A 21,375-nucleotide genomic window follows, 5' to 3' on the forward strand; every position below is an offset into this window, starting at 1 on the left:
TGTACTAAACTATATACATATATATATTAATATCAAGAAAAAAATAGAAATTAACACACATCAAAATAAGTAATACGAAACAAGGTAATTCTTCACAAAGGCCAATTTGTATTGTATCAGCAAAACCTGGAGAAGAACTGGCAGATTTTTTTCCAAAAATGTAAATATTCATTGTCATTTCACAAGAAACTTTATATATCCAGTAAAATAAAAACCAACCTTGCCCATAGCAGAAATTCAATATTTTTGTAATCTAACCTTTGAAGCACGTAACAAACGGGCTAAAAGCTCAGGTTTTGGGTTGGAAAGACCTCCAAAGAAGTTCCAGCTCCATCATATAAGAGCTACCCTAGAGTACTTAAAGATGTGCTAGGTGCCTGGGTTGGGTCATTTGGTTAAGTGTTGCCTTAAGCTCAGGTCCTGATCTCAGGGTCCTGAGACTGAGCCCCAGGTAAAGACCCCTGCTCAGCAAGGAATCTGCTTTTCCCTCTGTCCCCCACCCTCCTGCTCATGCACTCTCTCTCTCTCAAATAAATAAATAAAATCTTAAAAAAAAAAAAAGATGTGCCAATATCTCCAAGAAATCTATCTCATAATCCTTTAATTTAAGCTGTTTCCTTCAGCATTATCTTTGAAGATAATTTAATTAGGTGTTTCTACTTTAAAGAAGAAAGGCTAAAAATAATGAATTAAAAAATATTTCCTAGAACAACTGAAATTTAGAGATGGGAAAAGCACTATGAATCATTTACCAATTAGAAGATCAATCCTGCACCTTTAGAGATGAAGAAACTAAAGCTCCCAGAGATTACATGACATTTCCAAGGTCAGATAACTTACACAAGAGAGGATTTTAGAATTTAGGCCCCTCCTACTCTTCACCACATCACAGGAATATGACTAAAACTTAAAAAGCACTGGAAGAGGTCAAGGTTTTAAAAAGAAGCAAGAGACTCCCAGTAATTTTATTCTTAATTATAGTACATTTCACCCAATTTTATCACTATTCCCCAAACTGCTCCTCCCACTCCCCATCCCTACACACCCATGCCTATTAAGGTGTACCAATTAATGAAATTAAAGGAATGAAGATCAAAAAAAGCCTTTTTTTAGAAATTGGGACCTCTAATCATAGGTATCCCAGTGATGCTGAAATTATTTAAGAGCAAATGGTCAGTTCTCCCAGAAAGCAACACTGTCCAAGGCCACAGATACACTCAACTACCCCTGTGGGATACAGTGGGAGGGGTGGTGGGATACAGCATCAGCTCTGGAACCCAAGTGGATTCCAGTGGCTCCCTCTAGGACTTCAGACAAGTTACTAACCCAACCTCCCCCTCTCCTCTCAGTGCCTCAGTTTCTTAACCTAAAAAAAAAGGGGGTGAGAACACTACCACATTTTGCTTGAGCTTGCATAAACATTAAACTGATATGCCAGAAGAAGCACTCAGAATAGTTACTAAGACATGCAGGAATTGTTGCAGAAATGTTAGAGAATTTTATAATGTCAATGGTGACATGCCAGCCTCTCTCTGTACCAAAGACTACATGCAAAGAAAAGCAAACTGAACTCTATTCTTTCTGGTTATAAAGGTAAACACAAATATTTTCCTTCAAGATTTCTATGTTATTGTCTATTTCCCCCCCTAAAAGGAAGGAAATCAAACACCATGTTAATTTGCTTACTTTTAAAATAATGATTACAGGGACACTAGATGCTCATTTAGCAGATGAAAATTTGAGCCAGATTTGGTTTTCACATGTTTATTATTACTGCCTTAAAAGACTCAAAAGAAACTAGTAGTTTTATTTGACTTTTAGATTTTTTCTTAATGTAGACTGAAAATCTACATATAGGAAATACATATAAATTCTAATAATTCTAAGATAAGTACAATGCGGACTTTGAAAATTCCCAACAGACTCATTTTATTTTTTTAAATTTTTATTTATTTATGATAGTCACAGAGAGAGAGAGAGAGAGAGAGGCAGAGACACAGACAGAGGGAAAAGCAGGCTCCATGCACCGGAAGCCCGACGTGGGATTCGATCCCGGTCTCCAGGATCGCGCCCTGGGCCAAAGGCAGGCGCCAAACCACTGCGCCACCCAGGGATCCCCCAACAGACTCATTTTAAATAATTTTTTTACTCATGCAATTTATTCATCCCAGAATGTATCTACATCAATATAATTGTTCTGATTTCAATTTTTGTTTTCTAATTTTTCATTTTATAAAACTGTAATATCACTGCACAAGCAACATTTAAAAATAGGACAACAGACAATAGTTTTCACTTATTTAAAGACCAAACAAAAGAAATCTTTAACACTGGAAGCTGAAGTAGCTTCTAGGCCTAAATTACCTCCTATGATGTTACTTCACCTGACATAAAGTCCTTAGGCATCACTGAAGTGAGTCTGAAGAGACTCAAACATCTGTTTGGTGAATCTGTGAAGCTTTAGATTATAGAAGGTGGTTAATTTAACCGAAAGAAAAATTACACATGCCATAGCATTTCAATCTTCTTAAAGGTTCTGAACTTGAAAAAAAAGTTCTGAACTTGGGTTATTCCATAACCAAGCACTATTATCCCTAATGGCCAAGGCATTCCCTAGTAACAATTTAGGTGCCCTGGGAATCTTATTAACTCTTTCAGGCCATTAAGGTTCCATTAAGAGCATTAGAGCTTGGAACCTAATTACAGTGTATTAAATGGTCTTAGTGCTCTTCGAGTGTTAATGAGCAAGCCAAAGTGACTGATTTTCTAACAAAGAGTGCAAGGAATTTGTTTTTAAATGTTACTGAGACTATTTTTAGATTTTCACAGTGGCTACTCCTGTTTCAAAAGGCAAAACTTCAAGATTTAAATAATAATATTAAACTTATAGAAATGTAGCCAGCAACCACAGCTTCTTCCTAACTGAAACATGTTTTCTGATGCAATAGCTAGTTTTAGTTTAGTCATGTCAAAGTTAAAAACTATAAATATTAAAACAGAATATTATAGTCTACTAAAGACTGCACATGTTAATTTGGATCAAAGAAGTTATTTCATAGTAAAACAACCCTAAAACTTCCTTGCAGAATCATAAATTAAGTGAATTAATATAAAAATATATATGGAAATATGGAAGGACATACTGTCTATAAATTAGAACAGATTTCTTTGTTCTCAAAAAAATAGGTACTTATCATGTCAAAAAACAGTTTATTTTTCTTAAGGTAGTGGAAATTAACAAGAGGAATTTGCTTTTTTAAATGTCTAAGTAACCACGAAAATGTATAAAAAATAAAAATTCTCTAAAAATTTCTGTATTATACACATCCTCAGGAAACTACAGAACTAAAAAAAATTCCAGACAGCCACCCTTTCCTTCATGGTTTTAATCTTTCCCTCTGTTGATCTATCTAATAAAAATGCCAAGAAATATAGATAACATGTTTAAACTGTTATAATATCACCCCTCTGTGATTAAAACTATCAATTCATACACACTAATTTATATTTAAAGTTACTGCATTATATATATCTTAAAGTTATTTAAGGAAAAGGTGACCAAAAAAATAAAGACATTTCCAACATGTATGGACTAAAAATCCATCTCCCACGCATTTTCTGTAAAAATTTTGGAAAATGTATATTGGCCAACAATGAAAATGGACAACAAAAAAGAGGACATGAAAGAATTTAAGAAAAAATAGATTAACCCAGGGCAATGAAAAGAAACCCCATGATGATCGCTGTGCAGCAAGCTGTTCTCTTATATCCATAATCAGTCTTTAAAAAAAAAAAGGATAAGATAAAGGAGGTAACTAATATTCACATAAAGACTATAAATGCTAGTCGTTATTTTTCAATTTTCAGACTCAAGAGATAAAACAGGAAAAACACTAAAGGGTAGAATTTAAATATTATAAATTTAGACACTATAGAGCTAACATATAGTTCAGAGAAGCTGGTCTGTAAAGGACAGAGAAATAGTACAGAACCTCAATGTCCCATTATTATACTGGGCAACCACAAGTTATTGTTCAAAATTAATGAAGCAATAAATAGAGCTCAAAGTGTAATTCTTAGCGTTACTAAGATAATTGAGGACAAAATATAGTAACAAAATTTAAAAATGTATAAGAAGTTAAACTCCTAAGTTTTCAAAGCAGCAACCTGAGTTAAAAGGGAAAAGACAGAAATTAAGAAACAGAGGTGTAAGCACAATGCTTAGAGAAGCAACTACTCAGGAGAACTAAAAACATAGAGAAGTTGTTATGAGAAGTCAGGCTGAGGGTGAGAAGTGGGAAGGAAAATTTTACTTTTTATTTGATTTTTTTTTTTTTACACTTCTGAGTTTTTTATTTCTAAGTATATGATTATTTTTACAATTAAAAATGTCATCCAAAGTCCTATGGTTGTGATTTTAAAAGGGACACATAATAAAATGTTTAAATGCTGCCAAATTTAAGATTAAATAGTGTTATATTTCCAAGATGTACAGTAAAGAGAGAAAAGCAACAAAATTTTAACATCTGTTAGCTAATATTATTGTTAGCTAATATTTATTTAATCATATGAATCCAGGTATACAGTTTTCTCTAACTGTAATAAAATCATACGTTGTTATATGAAGCATTTCATCTATCTCAAAATCAAGAAATGATTCCTTTATTTATTTCTAAGGTCTCCTTCTCCCCTACCAAGGTTTTATTTTTAATCTGTAACATCATATAAAATAAGCTATGTGCTTACAATATTTAAGCTCCTACTGAATTATAAGTTACATACCTTTAGTAGATAGATTAATTATTGAAAGACAAAGCTACTAAATAGTGTAATCAAGTCACATAAACTGATCTTTTAAAAAATTCAAAAAAAAATAAAAATAAAAATAAAAAATTCCTTCACAAATTTAGGAAGCTGTCAACCCCTGCAGTTCCTGAGCATCTCTCTGTTCTCATCCTCTCCAATGCCCCCTTTAGTAGGTGCTAATGAAAATAGACAATACCTGGCTAAGTAGTGAAGAAAAAAGTTAAGATAAAGAATGATTTCTGTTCATTAACATTTGCTTAAGCAGGACAACAAAAACTCTTTTGTCTGAAATAGTTGAGAGAACAGCTGGATGACATTTGAGAGAGATGATAAATATAAATCAAAACTTGAGTTTAAATTAAAAATAAAGGCTCCCACATAGGATCATCTAGTATTCTATGACTCATGATTTAAGAAAAAAATATTTATATTACAACTTCTTCAGTCTTTTACTTTGTACCTACATCTATTTTTAACTTGGGTCCCTATAAAATGAGAAAGAAAATTCAATAAAGATACATAGAATATATTACAATAATGTGAAGGTGAAAGGAATGGTAAGTAATAAAACACTTGTAACTCTTAAAACTACAAAACTGGGATCCCTGGGTGGCGCAGCGGTTTGGCGCCTGCCTTTGGCCCAGGGCACGATCCTGGAGACCCAGGATCGAATCCCACATCAGGCTCCCGGTGCATGGAGCCTGCCTCTCCCTCTGCCTATGTCTCTGCCTCTCTCCCTTTCTCTCTCTGTGACTATCATAAAAAAAAAAAAAAAAAAACTACAAAACTAACTTTACAAAATCTAGATATATAAGAGTTATTAATTAAGGTGCTACCCACAGTGAACAATATGCAAATATCCTTAAAGTAAATAATATCCATTTTTATGTCTATCTTACTCATTTAGGATATAAATATAAAACACAATGTCGGCATACCATTTCAGAGCAAAATATGTCATTAACACTCATCTAATCTTTTAATTTTAGGATTTTAAAAAACATTATGAAGAAGCACTGTTGTATTTATCATGATGAAGAAAACATGTGTTCCTTTTAGCAGAATGGAAAAAAGTCCTTTTTTTTCCTTTCAAAACAAGTTCTTGTAATTATTCTAGTCTAATGTCACCTCAACCTAAATAAGCTTCAGTATCTCTGCATGTCTTTTTGTACAAACATATACACCAAAAGAATTTAGAAGACGCCAAAGTGCAAAGTCATCTCCATTCAGGATAGAAACAGAATTAAAGTCAAAAGAGAGTTAACATTTTTCATTCTAACCCTTAGGAAACTCAAGAAGGAGGTAAGGTACTTAGCCTTATGTAATCTGGTTTCAATACTGCTAGTTACAGAAACCTTATTACTATAATCAAGTATGCATTGCTCATTACAGTATTATAGATGTACCATGGAATTTTTAATCAGAAAATGAGTTCAAATCATGGTTCTACTATTTAATGGATGTGCAAACTTGAGCAAGTTATTTAAATCCTCAAGTACCTTTAAGTTGAGAATAATAATATGTACATAACAGGTACCAGTGCTTTGCATATGGTGAGTTTAAAATGTTAAATCAGGGATCCCTGGGTGGCGCAGTGGTTTGGCGCCTGCCTTTGGCCCAGGGCACAATCCTGGAGACCCGGGATCGAGTCCCACGTCGGGCTCCCGGTGCATGGAGCCTGCTTCTCCCTCTGCCTGTGTCTCTGTCTATCTCTCTCTGTGTGACTATCATAAATAAATAAAAAAAAAATTAAAAAAATAAAATAAAATAAAATGTTAAATCATATCTCCAACAATACTGGGCTAAAGAATAGTGTATTCCACCTAACATATAGTTTCATTCAGGTTCTCAGCCTTTCCAGCCTAAAGGGGGAATCCCTTAGCAGAGTTTCATGACTTCAGTGTGTTACATCACAAATCAATTAGAGGACTCGTTTTGGCTGGCTGTTGCACCATTACATTATCAGTTCTCATCTGAGGAGCAGTTAATGCATCAAAAAAACTTTGTCTATTTTACTCTTCTTACACACTTACATATGAGAATTATGATAATAAACCTAGCGTAAAAAGACAGACAAGAAATCTGTATGGTTATGGACTCACGGCTCATATTTTAATTGTAGTTTTTATGCTTTAGTTTTGTTCCTCAAGTCATTCATACTTTACCTTCTCAGACCCTTTCCTTTCTCAATTACATGCAAGAATGGCATCAAATCTCTGGCTGTTCCATGTGCAAGAAAAGGTTTTAAATGCACATAAATTAAGAGAGGTTAACACATAAGTATCAACGAGTTTCAGTCAATTCAGAAATGGTATATTCTCCAAATAAGAATTGAGATCTAGAAGGAACCAGGAATCTGAAAAAGAATCAACTGAAAGAAAAAAGATTAGAAAAATAGGGGGGGGGAATAGTCAAAGAATAATATAATAGGGGCCATATTTTCAACACTTGATATATGACAGCCAGATGCTTTAAGTAAATCATCTCTTTCAACAAGCTCACAAGTAGGTATAACTATCTCCCTTTACAGGTGACTAAACTGAAATTGAGGAAGGTTAAATGATCTACTCAAAGTCACTCAGGTAGGAAGGAGCACAGAACTCTAACTGAGGTCCATCTGACTCCAAAGAAAGTCAACTCTATCATATAAAACTATTTCTGAGATATCAAAATTTTGTCAAAGGGCAGTTACCTTTTCCTCCCATTTTTGCAACCAGAACAAAAACTAAATATGGAAACTGCTTATGTGTTGATGAACACTTCCCCCTTAGTTCCTGTTACTCAAATGAACAAAAGAAGAGATTAAAGAAAAAACAAAGAAGAAAGAAAGAGGGAGGGAATGGATGGAAGGAAGAAGGAAATGTACTTTCTTAGTCTGAAATACCACCTGTCTGCCTATTCCTTTTCTCTCTTGCTCTTCCTAGCACTATGACACAACTCAGACACAATAATGGACTGCCCTTTATATTCTGTGGATGGAGAGAAAACAAAAAAAAAATAAAACACATAAATTTAACTCCCAAATATACACACTGTATTTTAGAATATGCACTTTTTAAATTCTAAGAATTCTGCTGACACATTATTTACTTCTATTTCTAGAAAGTTACAGACTTACCATGAAACTTTGAGGCTTCAGGATCATTCACATTGATAGCAATTATTTTCCAATCTGTTTCACCCTGATCAATAAGAGCCAAAATTCCAAGGATCTTCACAGGAATAACCTCTCCACAAGAAAGAACCTTTAAACAGAAAAGAAATTCAGTATTTTGCAAAGCTTTGGAGAAATTTACTCATATATCATAAAAACCCATATGAAAGATTAAAGCACTATAGGCTGCAATTTAATAAAGCTTTAATAATTAAAGATAATGTAAAAAGTCATAAAGCCTTTTATGATATCCCTTTTAGAATTAAGTATCTTGATCCCTTTTTGGAAACTGAAGTTATTTATAGATCTTGATATTTAGTGTACTAGGCCTAGAAGTTCATACTCAACAGAAAATAAACCTATGTATATCATTACATAGTATAAACCTCGCTTTTGCTGCTGGGGATAAAAAAGAGACCTGAGAATCCTTCTAAATTACTTTTTTTTGCAAACCACATTTATCAGCTACTAGTGAAAAGTAGATTTTTAACATATTAGAATATAACCTCAAGAAGATAATGAATGATAGTGAAAGAATTAATATGTTAAAAATACAGATAAAACAGGTTTCAAAAAATGCTTTAAAAAGATTTTAAAAGAAACCAAGAAATGCATGATGTTGAAGCAGATGTTCCAGGTGTTAAAGTGATTTCAGTGGTTCCCTCAAGTTGCCAATGACAAGTTTATATTCATGCATTCTTTCTATATCCCTTTATTTTTAAAGGTTTGGTTTGCTCTACAGAATTCCACTGCAGGCTAAAATTTGAACACATGCTTCAGAATAAATCCCCCCATGACTCAAAATGCAGCTTTACATTTGGAAAGCAAGACATGCAAAAGAAAATCACTTTTGTGTCTTGAAATCTGAAGAAAAAAATAAGATATCTAAAACCATAAAATCAAATAAATCCTTTCAGAAGATGTGCAAAACGAATCTAAAATCTTAAATATACAAGAACTTGCAATTAGAACTAATTATATAAAAGATCAGTGTGACAATTTATAAAGTAAACAAAATCTCACTTTTAGGGAAATATGCATAATTATATTAACCAGACTCACATATTTAAGTTCTATTAAATACCCATCACTATATTAAACACTATGTATATAAAAAGAAACAGTCCCTGTTTCTCAAAGGTTTCCAGTCTTATTGGGGAGACTCACACAACTAATGCAAGGAGATCCTCTATAAACAAAAATATTCAAATGTGAAGTTAACATAATTACCAGTGTAAGGCTGGACACGCTGGTTAACTCAGTGATAAACTAGAACACTGGTTCTCAACCAGAGGCAATTTTGCCCTCTAGAGACTATTTGGCATGTCTGGAGACATTTTTGATTGTAAAAAATGGGGAGGTATTACATTACTAGCATCTAGTGGAAAGAAGCCAGGAATGCTGAACAGGACAGTTCCCTATAATAGAATTATCCATCCAAGATGTCAATAGTGCCGATTGAGGACCCTGCAGAAGACTGGTGGCAGGGGTGTCTTATCAGAAATCCTAGGAATCATGTATAGTTTTAAAAGCACACTGTAAATTATTTTATTTTTATTCACAAAAATCAATAATTTACTTCGAAATTTCATACAACATAAAAGCAGACTTGAGATGTTTCCAAGCAGGAAACATGTCTGGCGATTGTCAATTCATCAGAATGAAACATGCTCTCTGATCTCATAAGCAACATAAAAGGATTAGATAAACCATTCTCTTGGTATATAATACCTTTAAAGACTGGAAAGGAAATTCTCAATCAAACCAAAAACTCGGAATAAGATACTTAAGAACAACTGGTAAAATTCTTATGAACGCCCTACAATTCAATTTATTCTAAATCAATTCAACAAATTTATGCAGAACACATGGTGTTAGATATCAAGTGAATAATACATAATCCCTCAAGGAATTTCAATAATCTTAAAAATATATAAATATGTTTTTAACTCTATTATCAACTTCCAGGGCTTTGCTCCCTTCCCTTTGTCTATTTACAACATAGTGTTCAAAAACACTTTCTACTACTATGTTCCTTAACAGATGATTTAAGGACTCTTCACACAGCCAGAAAGAAAAGAAAGAAGCGCCCTACCAACAACAACCAAACTATTCTTTACATGGTGACTGACACTTACTTCATATTTACTAAATGTTATTTCAGGTCTCATTATCTAAAGGAATAAACTGCACTGGCTATAAGATGAAACCTATTTTCCCAGTTCAGAGTCTACCACTGATTCTTTGGGAATCACAGAGTTCGCCATGTTTGAAAAATGAGTTAAGATTCTGAAACAACAGAGATGTGCCTCAAACGTTTTAGGTAAAATCAGACTAGGGTTATCACCAACTTTTCTAGCTATTATGGAAAAGGTTTCAAAAGATAGGCTTTTTAAGTCCTAAATAATATGAAGCTGAATTCTTTCCCCACCATTCTTAAAGGTGACCTTAAGCAAATTACTTCACATGGTAGTTTAGAATTTGGTTTCTCGACAGTGAAATGGAGACTGTATCACTTATTCCTTGAAGTAAAAAACAAAGGCTATAACACATACATGAACTAGAACATAAGAGGTCTTCTACAGATATTAATATTTTTTTCTCTCTGGTCTCTACATAGATGTATCAGCTCACACTTATCAACTGTGAACCTCTCAGGAGCCTGATATGAGCAGAATATAAGTAAGTGGTCTACAACAGAAGTTCTAGGTTGATTCTGAATTTCAATGAAGTAAAACTTCAACTGGACCTACACAATACAAGAAAACCATGGAAAGTAAAATTGCTCAAATACTGTTATCCTGTGTTTCTACTGTAGTATAACAAATTATGACAAGCCTAAAGGCTTAAAATAGTATAAATTTATTATCTCACAGTTTCCACGGGTTAGAAGTCCAAGCACAACATGGCTAAGACTGATTACAACCTGACAAGGCCAAAATCAAGGTGGTGCACAGATTGGCATCTGATCTGAAAGCTCTAAAAATGATTCCACTTAAATTCAGTTCCCCATAGGTGTAGGACGGAGGTCCCCATTGACTTGCTGGATGTCAACCAGTGACTGCTCTCTGCAACTAGAAGCCAAGTGCATCCTTTTCAAATGCCCCCTTCTCCATCTTCAAACCAGCAATGTCATATCAGTACTTCTCACACTTTGAACCTCTAAGTTCCTCTTCTGCCAGTAGCAAGAGAAAGCTCCATACTTTTAAAGGTTCATTTAATTACACTGGATCTGCATATGGGAAATCCAGGATAATCCTACTTTAAAGTAAATTGCTATATAAAATAATACAATCATAGGAGTGACATATTACCATATTCACAGATTCTAGGGCTTAGGGCAGACAACTTTAAGGGGCCATTCTAGAAACCCTGCCTTCCATATCCAGTCATCCAAAAAAAAATTACAAAGGAAAAGCTAGGGGCACCTTGGGTGGCTCAGTGGTTGAGCTGCTGCCTTTGACTCAGGTCATAATCCCAGGATCCTGGGGTTGAGTCCCAAACCGGGCTAACCACAGGAAACCTACTTCTCCCTCTGTCTATGTCTCTGCCTCTGTGTGTCTCTCATGAATAAATAAATAAAATCTTTAAAAAAGGAGGGGAGGGAGAGCTATATTCAGGAAGACCTTTAACTATATTAAGTGCAGAACAGAAAATAAACTGGAAAAAATGTCCAACAAAATCAAAATGTTTATATATTTATCCCAAGAGGAAAAAACATGGGAAGATAAAAACTATGATAGGAGGATTGTGAGGGAAGGTTTATGCTTGATTTTATTTCCATTAATATAAGTACAATTTTCTTGAACAATAAATATCACTGAAAAAAAAAAGTTCTAAATGCTGAAGGAATTTGAGTCAAAGAAAAAAAAAAAAAAAAAACAAGGAAAAATAAAAAATCTGTTCTCAGAGAAGAAAAATCAAAGGAAATCCAGTTAGAGAAGAGCTGGACTAAGGCATAAAGTCCTCAAGCCAAATAATACCTAAGAATTAGAGAGAAGGAGCTTGAAAAGAAACCAAGAAGGAAGCAGAATTAGAGTACAACCAAGACAGTATGATACAGTAAAAGTAAAGAGACAGTTTCAAGAAGGAAGACAAAGTGAACAGTATAAAATGCCACAGTGAGTTCAAGTTAGACAAAACCTATAAAACAAGACTGCTCAATCTGGCTAAAAGAAAGTTAGTAGACCTTGGTGAGAGCAGTTTCACAGAAATGGTGGGGGCGTGGAAACAATTTTGAAATAGGTTGCAGATTAAGTGGAAAGTGCAGATGAGTGTTGAAAACTTTTTTTATGAGTCTTCATGTGAAGGGGAAGCAAGCACAGAGGAGGGTGCCAATAAAGAGAAATTGTGAATATAGAACAGGGAAGGATAAGAAAATACTATCACTCATGAGGCAGGAAGGGACAGGATCCAGAGTACAGGTGAAAGCCTTGGTCTTACACGTTAAGATAGTTCTCATAGCAGAAGAGATGGAAGATACAATGTTTGTAAACCCAAGCAGTTTGACAGTCCAAAAAGAAAAGATGAGGGAGCTCTTATCTGCTCGTTCCTATGGCCTCTACAAAATTACAAGACAATCTGTTCTGCTGTTAAGTGAGAACAAAATGCAAGGAACTGAATGTCTACAAAGAAGAACAAATATTTGCCATAAATGCAACAGAAAATAGAAAAACATCAAAAAACACATAGAATTCTATAAATAGTAGCAACCCATGAAATTGTAGGTTTTGTTCTTCCCCAGTAGGTCTTAGCAACCTGGAAGCAGACACAAAAACAAGAGTATGAGTTGGCTTTGTTCAGTATTGAATTTCCTGTCTGGATAATGCACAAGGAAGCTGAAAACAGGACTCAGCAAACCTTTTCTGTAAAAGTCAGAGAGTAAGTTACTTTAGACTTTGTGGATGGTATAGTCTCTGTGGCCACTCGTCAATTTCAGTGCAAAAGCAGCCACAGACAGAAACACAAGTGAATGGGCATACCTGTGCTACTGACAGAAATAGGTGGGACACTCTATTTGACTTGCAAGGGGTTGCAGTTTACAAACCCCCAGTATAAGAGAAGGAAATAAAGATACAAAAAGGGACTCATATCTCAGGGAGCAAGAGGCTAGACCTTGGGAGAGCTGAGGAACTGGTTCCTTCCAAAGAGAACTGAAATTTTATGGCATGAACAGAGTAGAACACATGATGGAATAACACAGTCTAGAAAACAAACCTTTGAGCCTATTTCACAAACATCAATAGGATCATTATCTCCACAGCAGTCTGTACTCTTATCTTTTCGATGGGGATCTTCCCAAGTCTAAAAAAAAGGAGAGAAGAGAGGGAGAAATATGGGTTAATACCTAATATAACATATCTTAATCTTTCCACATGATCACAAAGTTTTATAGTCATAATCCAAAGGGAAAATTCTCAAAAATTGTACAGGCTCGATGTCAACATGCCAGGACAACCCTAAATATATAATAATTAAGACAGATTTACAGCATTTCCTCCCTCTGGTCTCTCATTTTTCTGTATAATCACATCTGAAAGTGGGCAGTATTTCCAAACATACTCTTCTTCCAAGTTGAGTCAGCATGTAAATTCATGCTCTTTTCAAGTTTCAGTTCAGAGGTTTCCACTGTCTGCACCGCTTCCACAGGCTCCCTAAACTGTTGCTTCTATCATTCACTGCTTCCTTGGGCATGGTAATAGCATCAGGTCTGCCTCTCTGGGTATGAAAATAAGCTTCCGATTCTTTAAATAACTTCTACTAGAAGAAACCTAATTTTCCCTTTATAAAACTAAAGAACAAGACAATCTACACCAAACAAAAGAAAAATCTGTTTTTGTCTCATTTTATTCCATTTAAAAAATCCTCTACTTTGTCATCAAATCTCAAGACCTTGACAAAAGCATAAAAAGATGTCAACTCTTAAGTTTACTGTAAAGATTATACCGTTGGTTACAAAATATACACATGGGCATTTTTATAAATGAACAGCATAACAGAAATTTGTTACCAAATTTAAATATCCCTTAGGCACCATCCTTCCCAAAAAGCCTCATAATTACTGGATTCTAAATGGAACTGTAGAAGTTTCCTAAAGTTATTTTCCTAAGATTTACATTATAAGATGTGCAGAGACGGAGTGACCTCAAAATTGTTATCTAGAGATAATTTCAGATTACCCAAGCTTATTGCCTCTAATTCTATCTGATAATTAAAAAAACATACTCTTATTTACAGCTAATCGTAAATATTTTCCTTCTGGTCCAAATTATAATATATTTAGAAATAAAATGAACCCCACCTTGCTAAAAAAATAAATCAGTAAACCAACATTTCAATACCTCAAATACTAATATTAATAGTAAAATATAAGAATAAACAAAATTGTTAACCTCATATACTGGTTATAGACACTTTCTAAGTGATACAACCAAACACACCCACATATACATACACACACCACCCCATGAGGAAGATACTATTGTTGACCTCATTTACAGACAAATAAACTGAAGCACACAGAATTTAAATTTGCCCAATGCTCACATTTTCTAAATGGTGGCAATGGGATGAGAATTCAAGGTATTAACCATTATGTTACGATATCCAAGTTTTGATAACAGCAGCAACTGAATGGCAATTACTTTCAGATATAATCGTATTCTATTTCATGATTCTCTTCTCTTAAATGCCTTCTCTTACAGAATCTCTTAAGTACGCATCCATTCACACAGCAAATATTTATTGAGTACCTAGGTACTCTGGGACAGAAGTTAGAAACAGAGATGAATTGGAGGACATAGCCAATACTAGGAAGAATGTCAAGTTAATAAATGGTACAGCATTTGTCAAATATGCTATAAAATTAATCTTGACATGCTGGAGAAACCAAGATGGGATTGAGTGAAGACTGAAATCAGAAAACCTAGAAGCAGAATCAGAAAATATCTGAGAGATTCTTCCTTCCTTATATGAGAACCCTCTCTTGAACTTCCCTTAAGTTTACTTCCACTCTCAGAAGGGGACAAATGTGATAGGTAAAGTCATTCTGACCTAAAGGAAGATACCTAGACCCCAGTTCTCCTTCAGTCACAAATTACCTTGGCCCAAATATCCAGACCTCAGTTTCCTCACCTACTAAAAAAAATGGCCCACGTAAGACAATTGCTAGATACATCCCAGCCCTGAGTTCTATGACTGTTAGTGGTCATTTATCATCCACATGAATATTACCAGTGAATAGGAAGCTTACAAATTCATGAGACAACTTACTCTATTTTGATCAGCATTAATTTTAAGAAACTCCTTCCTTAAACGGAGACAAAAACAAAAAGCTTCATATAAGCTAGACTATATTTGGTTTCAGTGGGTGCTCCCCAATTATTAATCAGTTCGTCTATATCCCTCTCAGAACTCCACTTTCAGTATTATCTATCAATTTATTCCTCCCGTCAAGGAAGTAAGTACATAATTGCAAAATTCCTAAGCTATATAATCTTGACACTTTAAAGGCAAGTTCTTCATGATTTCCCTTGCAGCAAAAACACCAGACTGTTCTATTTCCAGCCCTGCCTTTAATACTTTATGCACAGGCCTCTGTTGTTATTACAAAAGCGATTCACACTAAATGACTTCTAACTTAACTTGAAAATACAGTATAATTTTAAGCAAGCACCAGGAGAAGAAATCTTGACAAATTTACAACTTTGATTATGCCCTCTTGTGGAGCTTTAACTATATAACTAGGCAGAGAAACAACTAAAATCAATATCCACAAGATATCCACAAGATATCCACAAGCTCAATATCCATAAGAGGAAATTCCAAAATTTATTATTTGCTTCACAAAAGTAAGAAACAGATTAGCATCCAAAATTCAGAAATAACTTCTACAACTAAATAAGAAAAAGGGCAACCCAATACAAAATGGGCCAAAGACAGGAACAGGTAATTCAAAGAGAAAACATAAATAACTTATAAATATATAAGAAGAAACCTAGTCTGATCAGAAAAATAAAAATTAAAACCTTAATGAGACACTATGTCAAAAACCTAAAATCCAATAATGCCAAATAGAGCTGACCCTTGAACAACTCAGGAGTTAGGGATGCTGAACCCTGCAGAGTTAAAAATCTGAGTATAACTTTGACTCCCCCAAAACTTAACTAACAGCCTACTGTTGACAGGAAGCCTTATCAATTACATAAACAGCACTATTTTCTATGTTACATGCATTATATACTACATTCTTAAAGTAAGCTAAAGAAAAGAAAACATTATCAAGAAAATCATAAGGAGGAGAAAATACATTTATAGTACTGTACCATAAAAATCTGTATATAAGTGGATTCAAACCCATGCAGTTCAAACTCATGTTCAAGGATAAGGATGTAAGGCACTTAGGACACTATATACTGCTGGTAGGAGTGTATATCAATACAATTTCTTTTGTAAGCAATTTGGGAATTCCTAGTAAAAAAAAAAGTGTGTAACTCACAATTAAGCAATCTGACTCATAAGCATACACCTACCAATAAATACCTCTATATACTACATATATAGAAAAATTTTAGCATGGACCCAGGAAAAGCATTTTAAAAAGAGAGAAACTATCAACAGAAATATAATGTTAATCTCATACAAAGAATGGTTATAAAGCTATGAAAATAAATAAATTTGAATATACAGATTATTAATCTAGCCATACAGATAAGAAAACAAATCTTTCTCATCCTTGTGCAGACATTTGAGATCATTACCTTACAATCTATAAATATTAAGCAATACATTTGCAATCCTAATACTCTGGTCCTTAAGTCAAAAAAAAATCATTGAACTATTCAGAGCTGTATATACAGGGCTTCTCAAGAACTACTTCTTGATTAATCAGGATTCCTATAACCCAGTCAAGGGAAGTAGGATCCACCTAGCCACTACCTGTACTTTAAGAGATTCAATGTGGAGCAAAAGCCACTACCAGTTGTTTCACTATTAGCAACAAGTATCAACGGCAACAGTAGCAACATCAAGAAAATACTGAGAACTCACTACGAAGTTAAACATTTTGCCTTATCTCATTCAATATTGACAATAACCTTGTGGGGTAGATGGTATGATGATATAGATGTACAAATAGGCTTAGAGAGATTTAGTCACTGGTCCCAGGTTATAAAGCTAATATGTGGTACTAAATGATACTTGGGGTCAATGAAACAAATTTATAATGAAATTCAAAATAAAAACAGAACCATGTGACATTATGACTGAAGAAATTTTGGTGGGGGGGCTGGCATACAGGGTTGGCAAAATGGGTAAAGCGGAGTGGGAGAGGTATAGGCTTCTAGTTATGGAAAGAGTAAGTCACAGTGATGAAAGTACAGCATAAGAAATAGAGTCAATGGTACTGTAATAGTGTTGTATGGTCACAGATGGTAGCTACTCTTGTATTGAGCATAGCATAACTTACAGAGTTGTCCAATCACTGTGTTGTACAGCGGAAAGTAATGTAACATTTTGTCAACCATACTTTGATTTAAAAAAAAAAAAATGTTCAATTGCCAAGAAAAAAAAAACACTAAGAAAATCTTAAATTTCATGATTCTAGTCCTTTAACATTATTTATTCCATTAACATTAATGGGTCTTTTAACTATTCATTCAGAAGATGTAACACTGAGTAATCCATTATACACAGAAATATAACTGTGAGAAAACAAAATTTTTGCTCAGGCCAAACCCAAATTTTGGGGGAAGGCATTACTGGCTAGTGAGGGAGAAGTTATTAAGGTTCAACAGTATAGACAGCTAAAGATCTGAAATAATGACAGCACACTGACAAATCACTAAGGAAGAGAGACTGCTACTTAAGCAAACTGCTGTTTAATGTTCTTCCAAGCGCAGTTGGCCTGGTAACAATTTTGAACAAATTTCCTTCTGTTAAAAGACAAATCATAAGAAAACAGAAAAATCCAGTACCTATATGTACCTATGAAACAAATATAATACACACAATAAATTCATCATTCTTTCATCAAGTATTGATTAATCACCTACGCCGTGCCAGGCACTAAGCTAGGCAGTTAGTTGGAAGATGCCAATGAACAATACAAACAGAATCCCTGTCCTCCTGGAGTCTGTATTCTAGCTGGAAGAAACCAACAATAAACATAATAAATAACTAAATTATGGAACATGTTAGAAGTTGGTAGGTTCTCTATCATTTACATTGACGTGGATGGAACTGGAGAGTATTACGCTGACTGAAATAAGTCAATCGGAGAAAGACAATTATGATATGGTTTCACTCATGTGTGGAATGTAACAAACACTGAAAGGGACCATAAAGGAAGAGAGTAAACTGAGTGGGGAAAAATTGGAGAGAAAGACCATGAGAGACTCACAGCTCTGGGAAGCAAAGGGTTGAAGAGGGGTAGATTAATGGGTATGGGGTATGGGGTATGGGGTAACTAGGTAATGGGCATTGAGGAGGGCACATGATAGGATGAGCACTGGGTGTTATACTGTATGCTGGCAAACTGAATTAAAAAAAAAAAGTTGGTAGGTTCTATAGAAAGTGGCAAAAAAAAGTAGGGAAGCAAAATATGAATTCAGGAAGCAGGGTTAAAATTCCAAAGGATTTTCAGGGCAGGCGTCACAAGGAAAGTGATTTATGAGCATGTAAGAAAGTAAAGCCATGTTCCCAGCAGAAAGTGTTCTAAGCTGGAGGACACAATAAATATTGTGAAGGCCTGCAGCCTAAGTGTGCCTGGAGAACAAGAGGAATTGTGAGAAGGCCGGTGTGGGAGTGAGGGAGCAAAAGAAGGATGAGAAGCTGGAGAGGGAATAAAAAATATAAACAGGACCAGGAGCTGGCTATCATTTTAATAGATTCATTCTGTCCTGATACTAACAATGAAGTGAAAAGATATTAGGTACAATTATTCTTTCCCATAAACAATTGGCCTAATTTAAACTTTTCATAAACATTAATCAGTTTAGTTATTGTTTGGTAAATAACTTCTATGCAATCTACAGTGTATTCTTTTGCTGAAGACTAACACACACATACTCATACATGCACTTATGGGTGTGGGTTTAAAAAGATGGTAAGGATTCTGGTTAAAAACGGCAGAGAAAATACAGGTCTATTTTCTCTTCCTCACTTCCATTCTAACCACATTGGCCGCCTTTCTGATATTCAAACACACCAGGCCTACTTCCACCCTGGGACCTTTACACGTGTTTCTTGTTGGATTCCCTTAGATATGCATACAACTTGTCCCTCACTTCCTTGAGGTCTTCGCTCAAATAATACCTCCTCACTGAGGCCTTCTCCTTATCAAAATTACAACATTCCCAATATATCCTAGCCCCATTCCCTACCACTATCTGACACATTACATATTTTTTTTTACTTTTTGTCACTCTGTCTAGAATAAAAGACCCAGAAGGATTTTTGTCATTCTTATCACTACTTTATCTCCAGTACTTACAACATTGCCTGGCAAACATCAGGCACTAATATAATATGTACTGAATGAGGATCTCCATGAAGGTTCGGTATAAAACCAAGGGAAATTAGAAACACTAAAGAAGTCACTGTGGTAGAATGGAAGCAAGGAAAGACAAATGCTGTAAAAGTTTACAGAGGTCAGATTAAGCAGGGTTGAGGAGTCATGTTAAGAATATTATATTTTACCCTTTTGGCAATAGGAAACCACTATTTGGTATTCATATGACCAAAACTATAGCAGATTTAAGTTTTTCAAATGCTATTTTTGAATGCTGGATGGAGTAGTAAACCTCAGTAGGCAAGAGTTCTGGATGCTTTAGGAGACTGCTACAGTCTAATTCTGTTGTAATTAATGTAGTACTGTACCTAACAGACTAATAGTAGTTGGAACATCTTGAAATTCTAACACATCCAGAGGAGCACAAAAATTCTCAGGACTTTAGATAGAAAAGCTCAGAATTAGTACATGGATTAACAGCACTTATGCTCCATGGTAACCAGTGGTTTAGTTGTTGATTATCCCCTCTAAATTCCTTTAGAGGAAAGACCATATAATAAAAGTACCGGTAGCGGGATGCCTGCCTGGGTGGTTCAGCGCTTAAGAGTCTGCCTTTGGCTAGGGCATGATCGAGTCCCATGTCAGGATCCCTGTGAGGAGCCTGCTTCTCTCTCTGCCTATGTCTCTGCCGCTCTCTGTGTCTCTCATATATAAATACATAAAATCATTAAAAAAAAAAAAAAAAACCAGTGCCAGTAGCTATAATAATGTGATCACTCTCCTCTTGGCACTCTTCTAAGATTAATGTGCAATAACTCATTTAACCTCAACATGACCATATGCACTAGGTACTTAATCATCTCTATTTAACAGATGGAGAAAGTGAGGCACAGAAGGACAAAGTAACGTACCCAAGGTCACATTACTAGTAAATGCTATCTGCTCCAAAACCCACATTCTCAGTCACTTACTATGCTTCCTTGATCTTATATTTGTATATTGTTTTTCTTTGTGTACCCAACATCCATACACTGCCATGCACATAAATCCTTAATAAATGTTTCACGAAAAAAATATATGAACTTGAGTTTATCCCTTGCCTATTCTACTTTATACGTCTCTGTTTTTGTCTTTCTCTAATTCAACTGCTTCTTTGGCCTTCCCTTCATCCATATATCCTCTCCTACAAACAGTATCCCCTAAGCGTAACAAATTTTTTTTTTTTTTTTTACCTTTTTACTGATAGGTCGAATAGAATGTCTACTTAGTCACCTGGGGAGTCAGAACACCTGCATTCATTATTTCAATAGACATTCTCATTCTTAGTACATCATTTTAGAAGTGCTTGTTTTAACCAAGAATCTATGTGGGTGGTCTAACTGAATCAAAAGCAGGCTGACCCATTAGAAAACAATTTTCTTTCTTCTTTTCCTATAAATATTTATTCTACATGGGTAGTTGTTTTCTTGAGTGGGATAAAGCAAGACTCCTTTTTCTCAGATATTTCCCCAAAAGCATTTTAAAATCTCACACAAAATATTAAAATTAATAAATAAAATATAAAGTTTAAATATCCAGATACATGGTCTGATATAGATGGGTTTCATAAGCATAAAAATAGATGCTTTTCTACATCCCCTAAACCTAGACTTTTCATTCTGACTTTTTACTCTGAGTTTAGATCACTAAATAATATGGAAGGAGATACCATCTCCTAGGATTGAGGAAACTTGAGAAGAAAACAAAAAGGGATAAGATAGGATACTATCATATATGAATATATATAAAAGTATAACTTGTCACATTCAAAGACATGACTAAAGATTAAGCAGGTAAAACATTTTTCACTGACTCTTAACAGCCAAGCCCTCCCACCCCCATCCCGAAAAAAGTGTTTAGAGATGCT

General features: G+C 34.7%; 1 protein-coding gene across 5 annotated transcripts in view; it reads right to left on the bottom strand.

Moving 5' to 3' along the window:
* The window catches only part of PPA2 (inorganic pyrophosphatase 2), an 81,603-nt gene that overhangs the window by 35,298 nt on the left and 24,930 nt on the right, over window positions 1-21,375 (bottom strand). For all 5 annotated transcript variants that reach the window (XR_007407852.1, XM_049105095.1, XM_025422716.3 and 2 more), the window contains 2 exons: window positions 13,178-13,264; window positions 7,925-8,051 (listed from right to left, as the gene is read on the bottom strand). Coding sequence is in view for 4 of the 5 variants with exons in the window: in XM_049105095.1 (XP_048961052.1) it covers window positions 7,925-8,051; window positions 13,178-13,264 (214 nt within the window). In the remaining variant the exon portion in view is untranslated. The remainder of the gene's footprint in view (window positions 1-7,924; window positions 8,052-13,177; window positions 13,265-21,375) is intronic.

Source organism: Canis lupus, chromosome 32, assembly GCF_003254725.2.
Source record: "Canis lupus dingo isolate Sandy chromosome 32, ASM325472v2, whole genome shotgun sequence".
NCBI classification, from domain to species: Eukaryota; Metazoa; Chordata; class Mammalia; order Carnivora; family Canidae; genus Canis; species Canis lupus.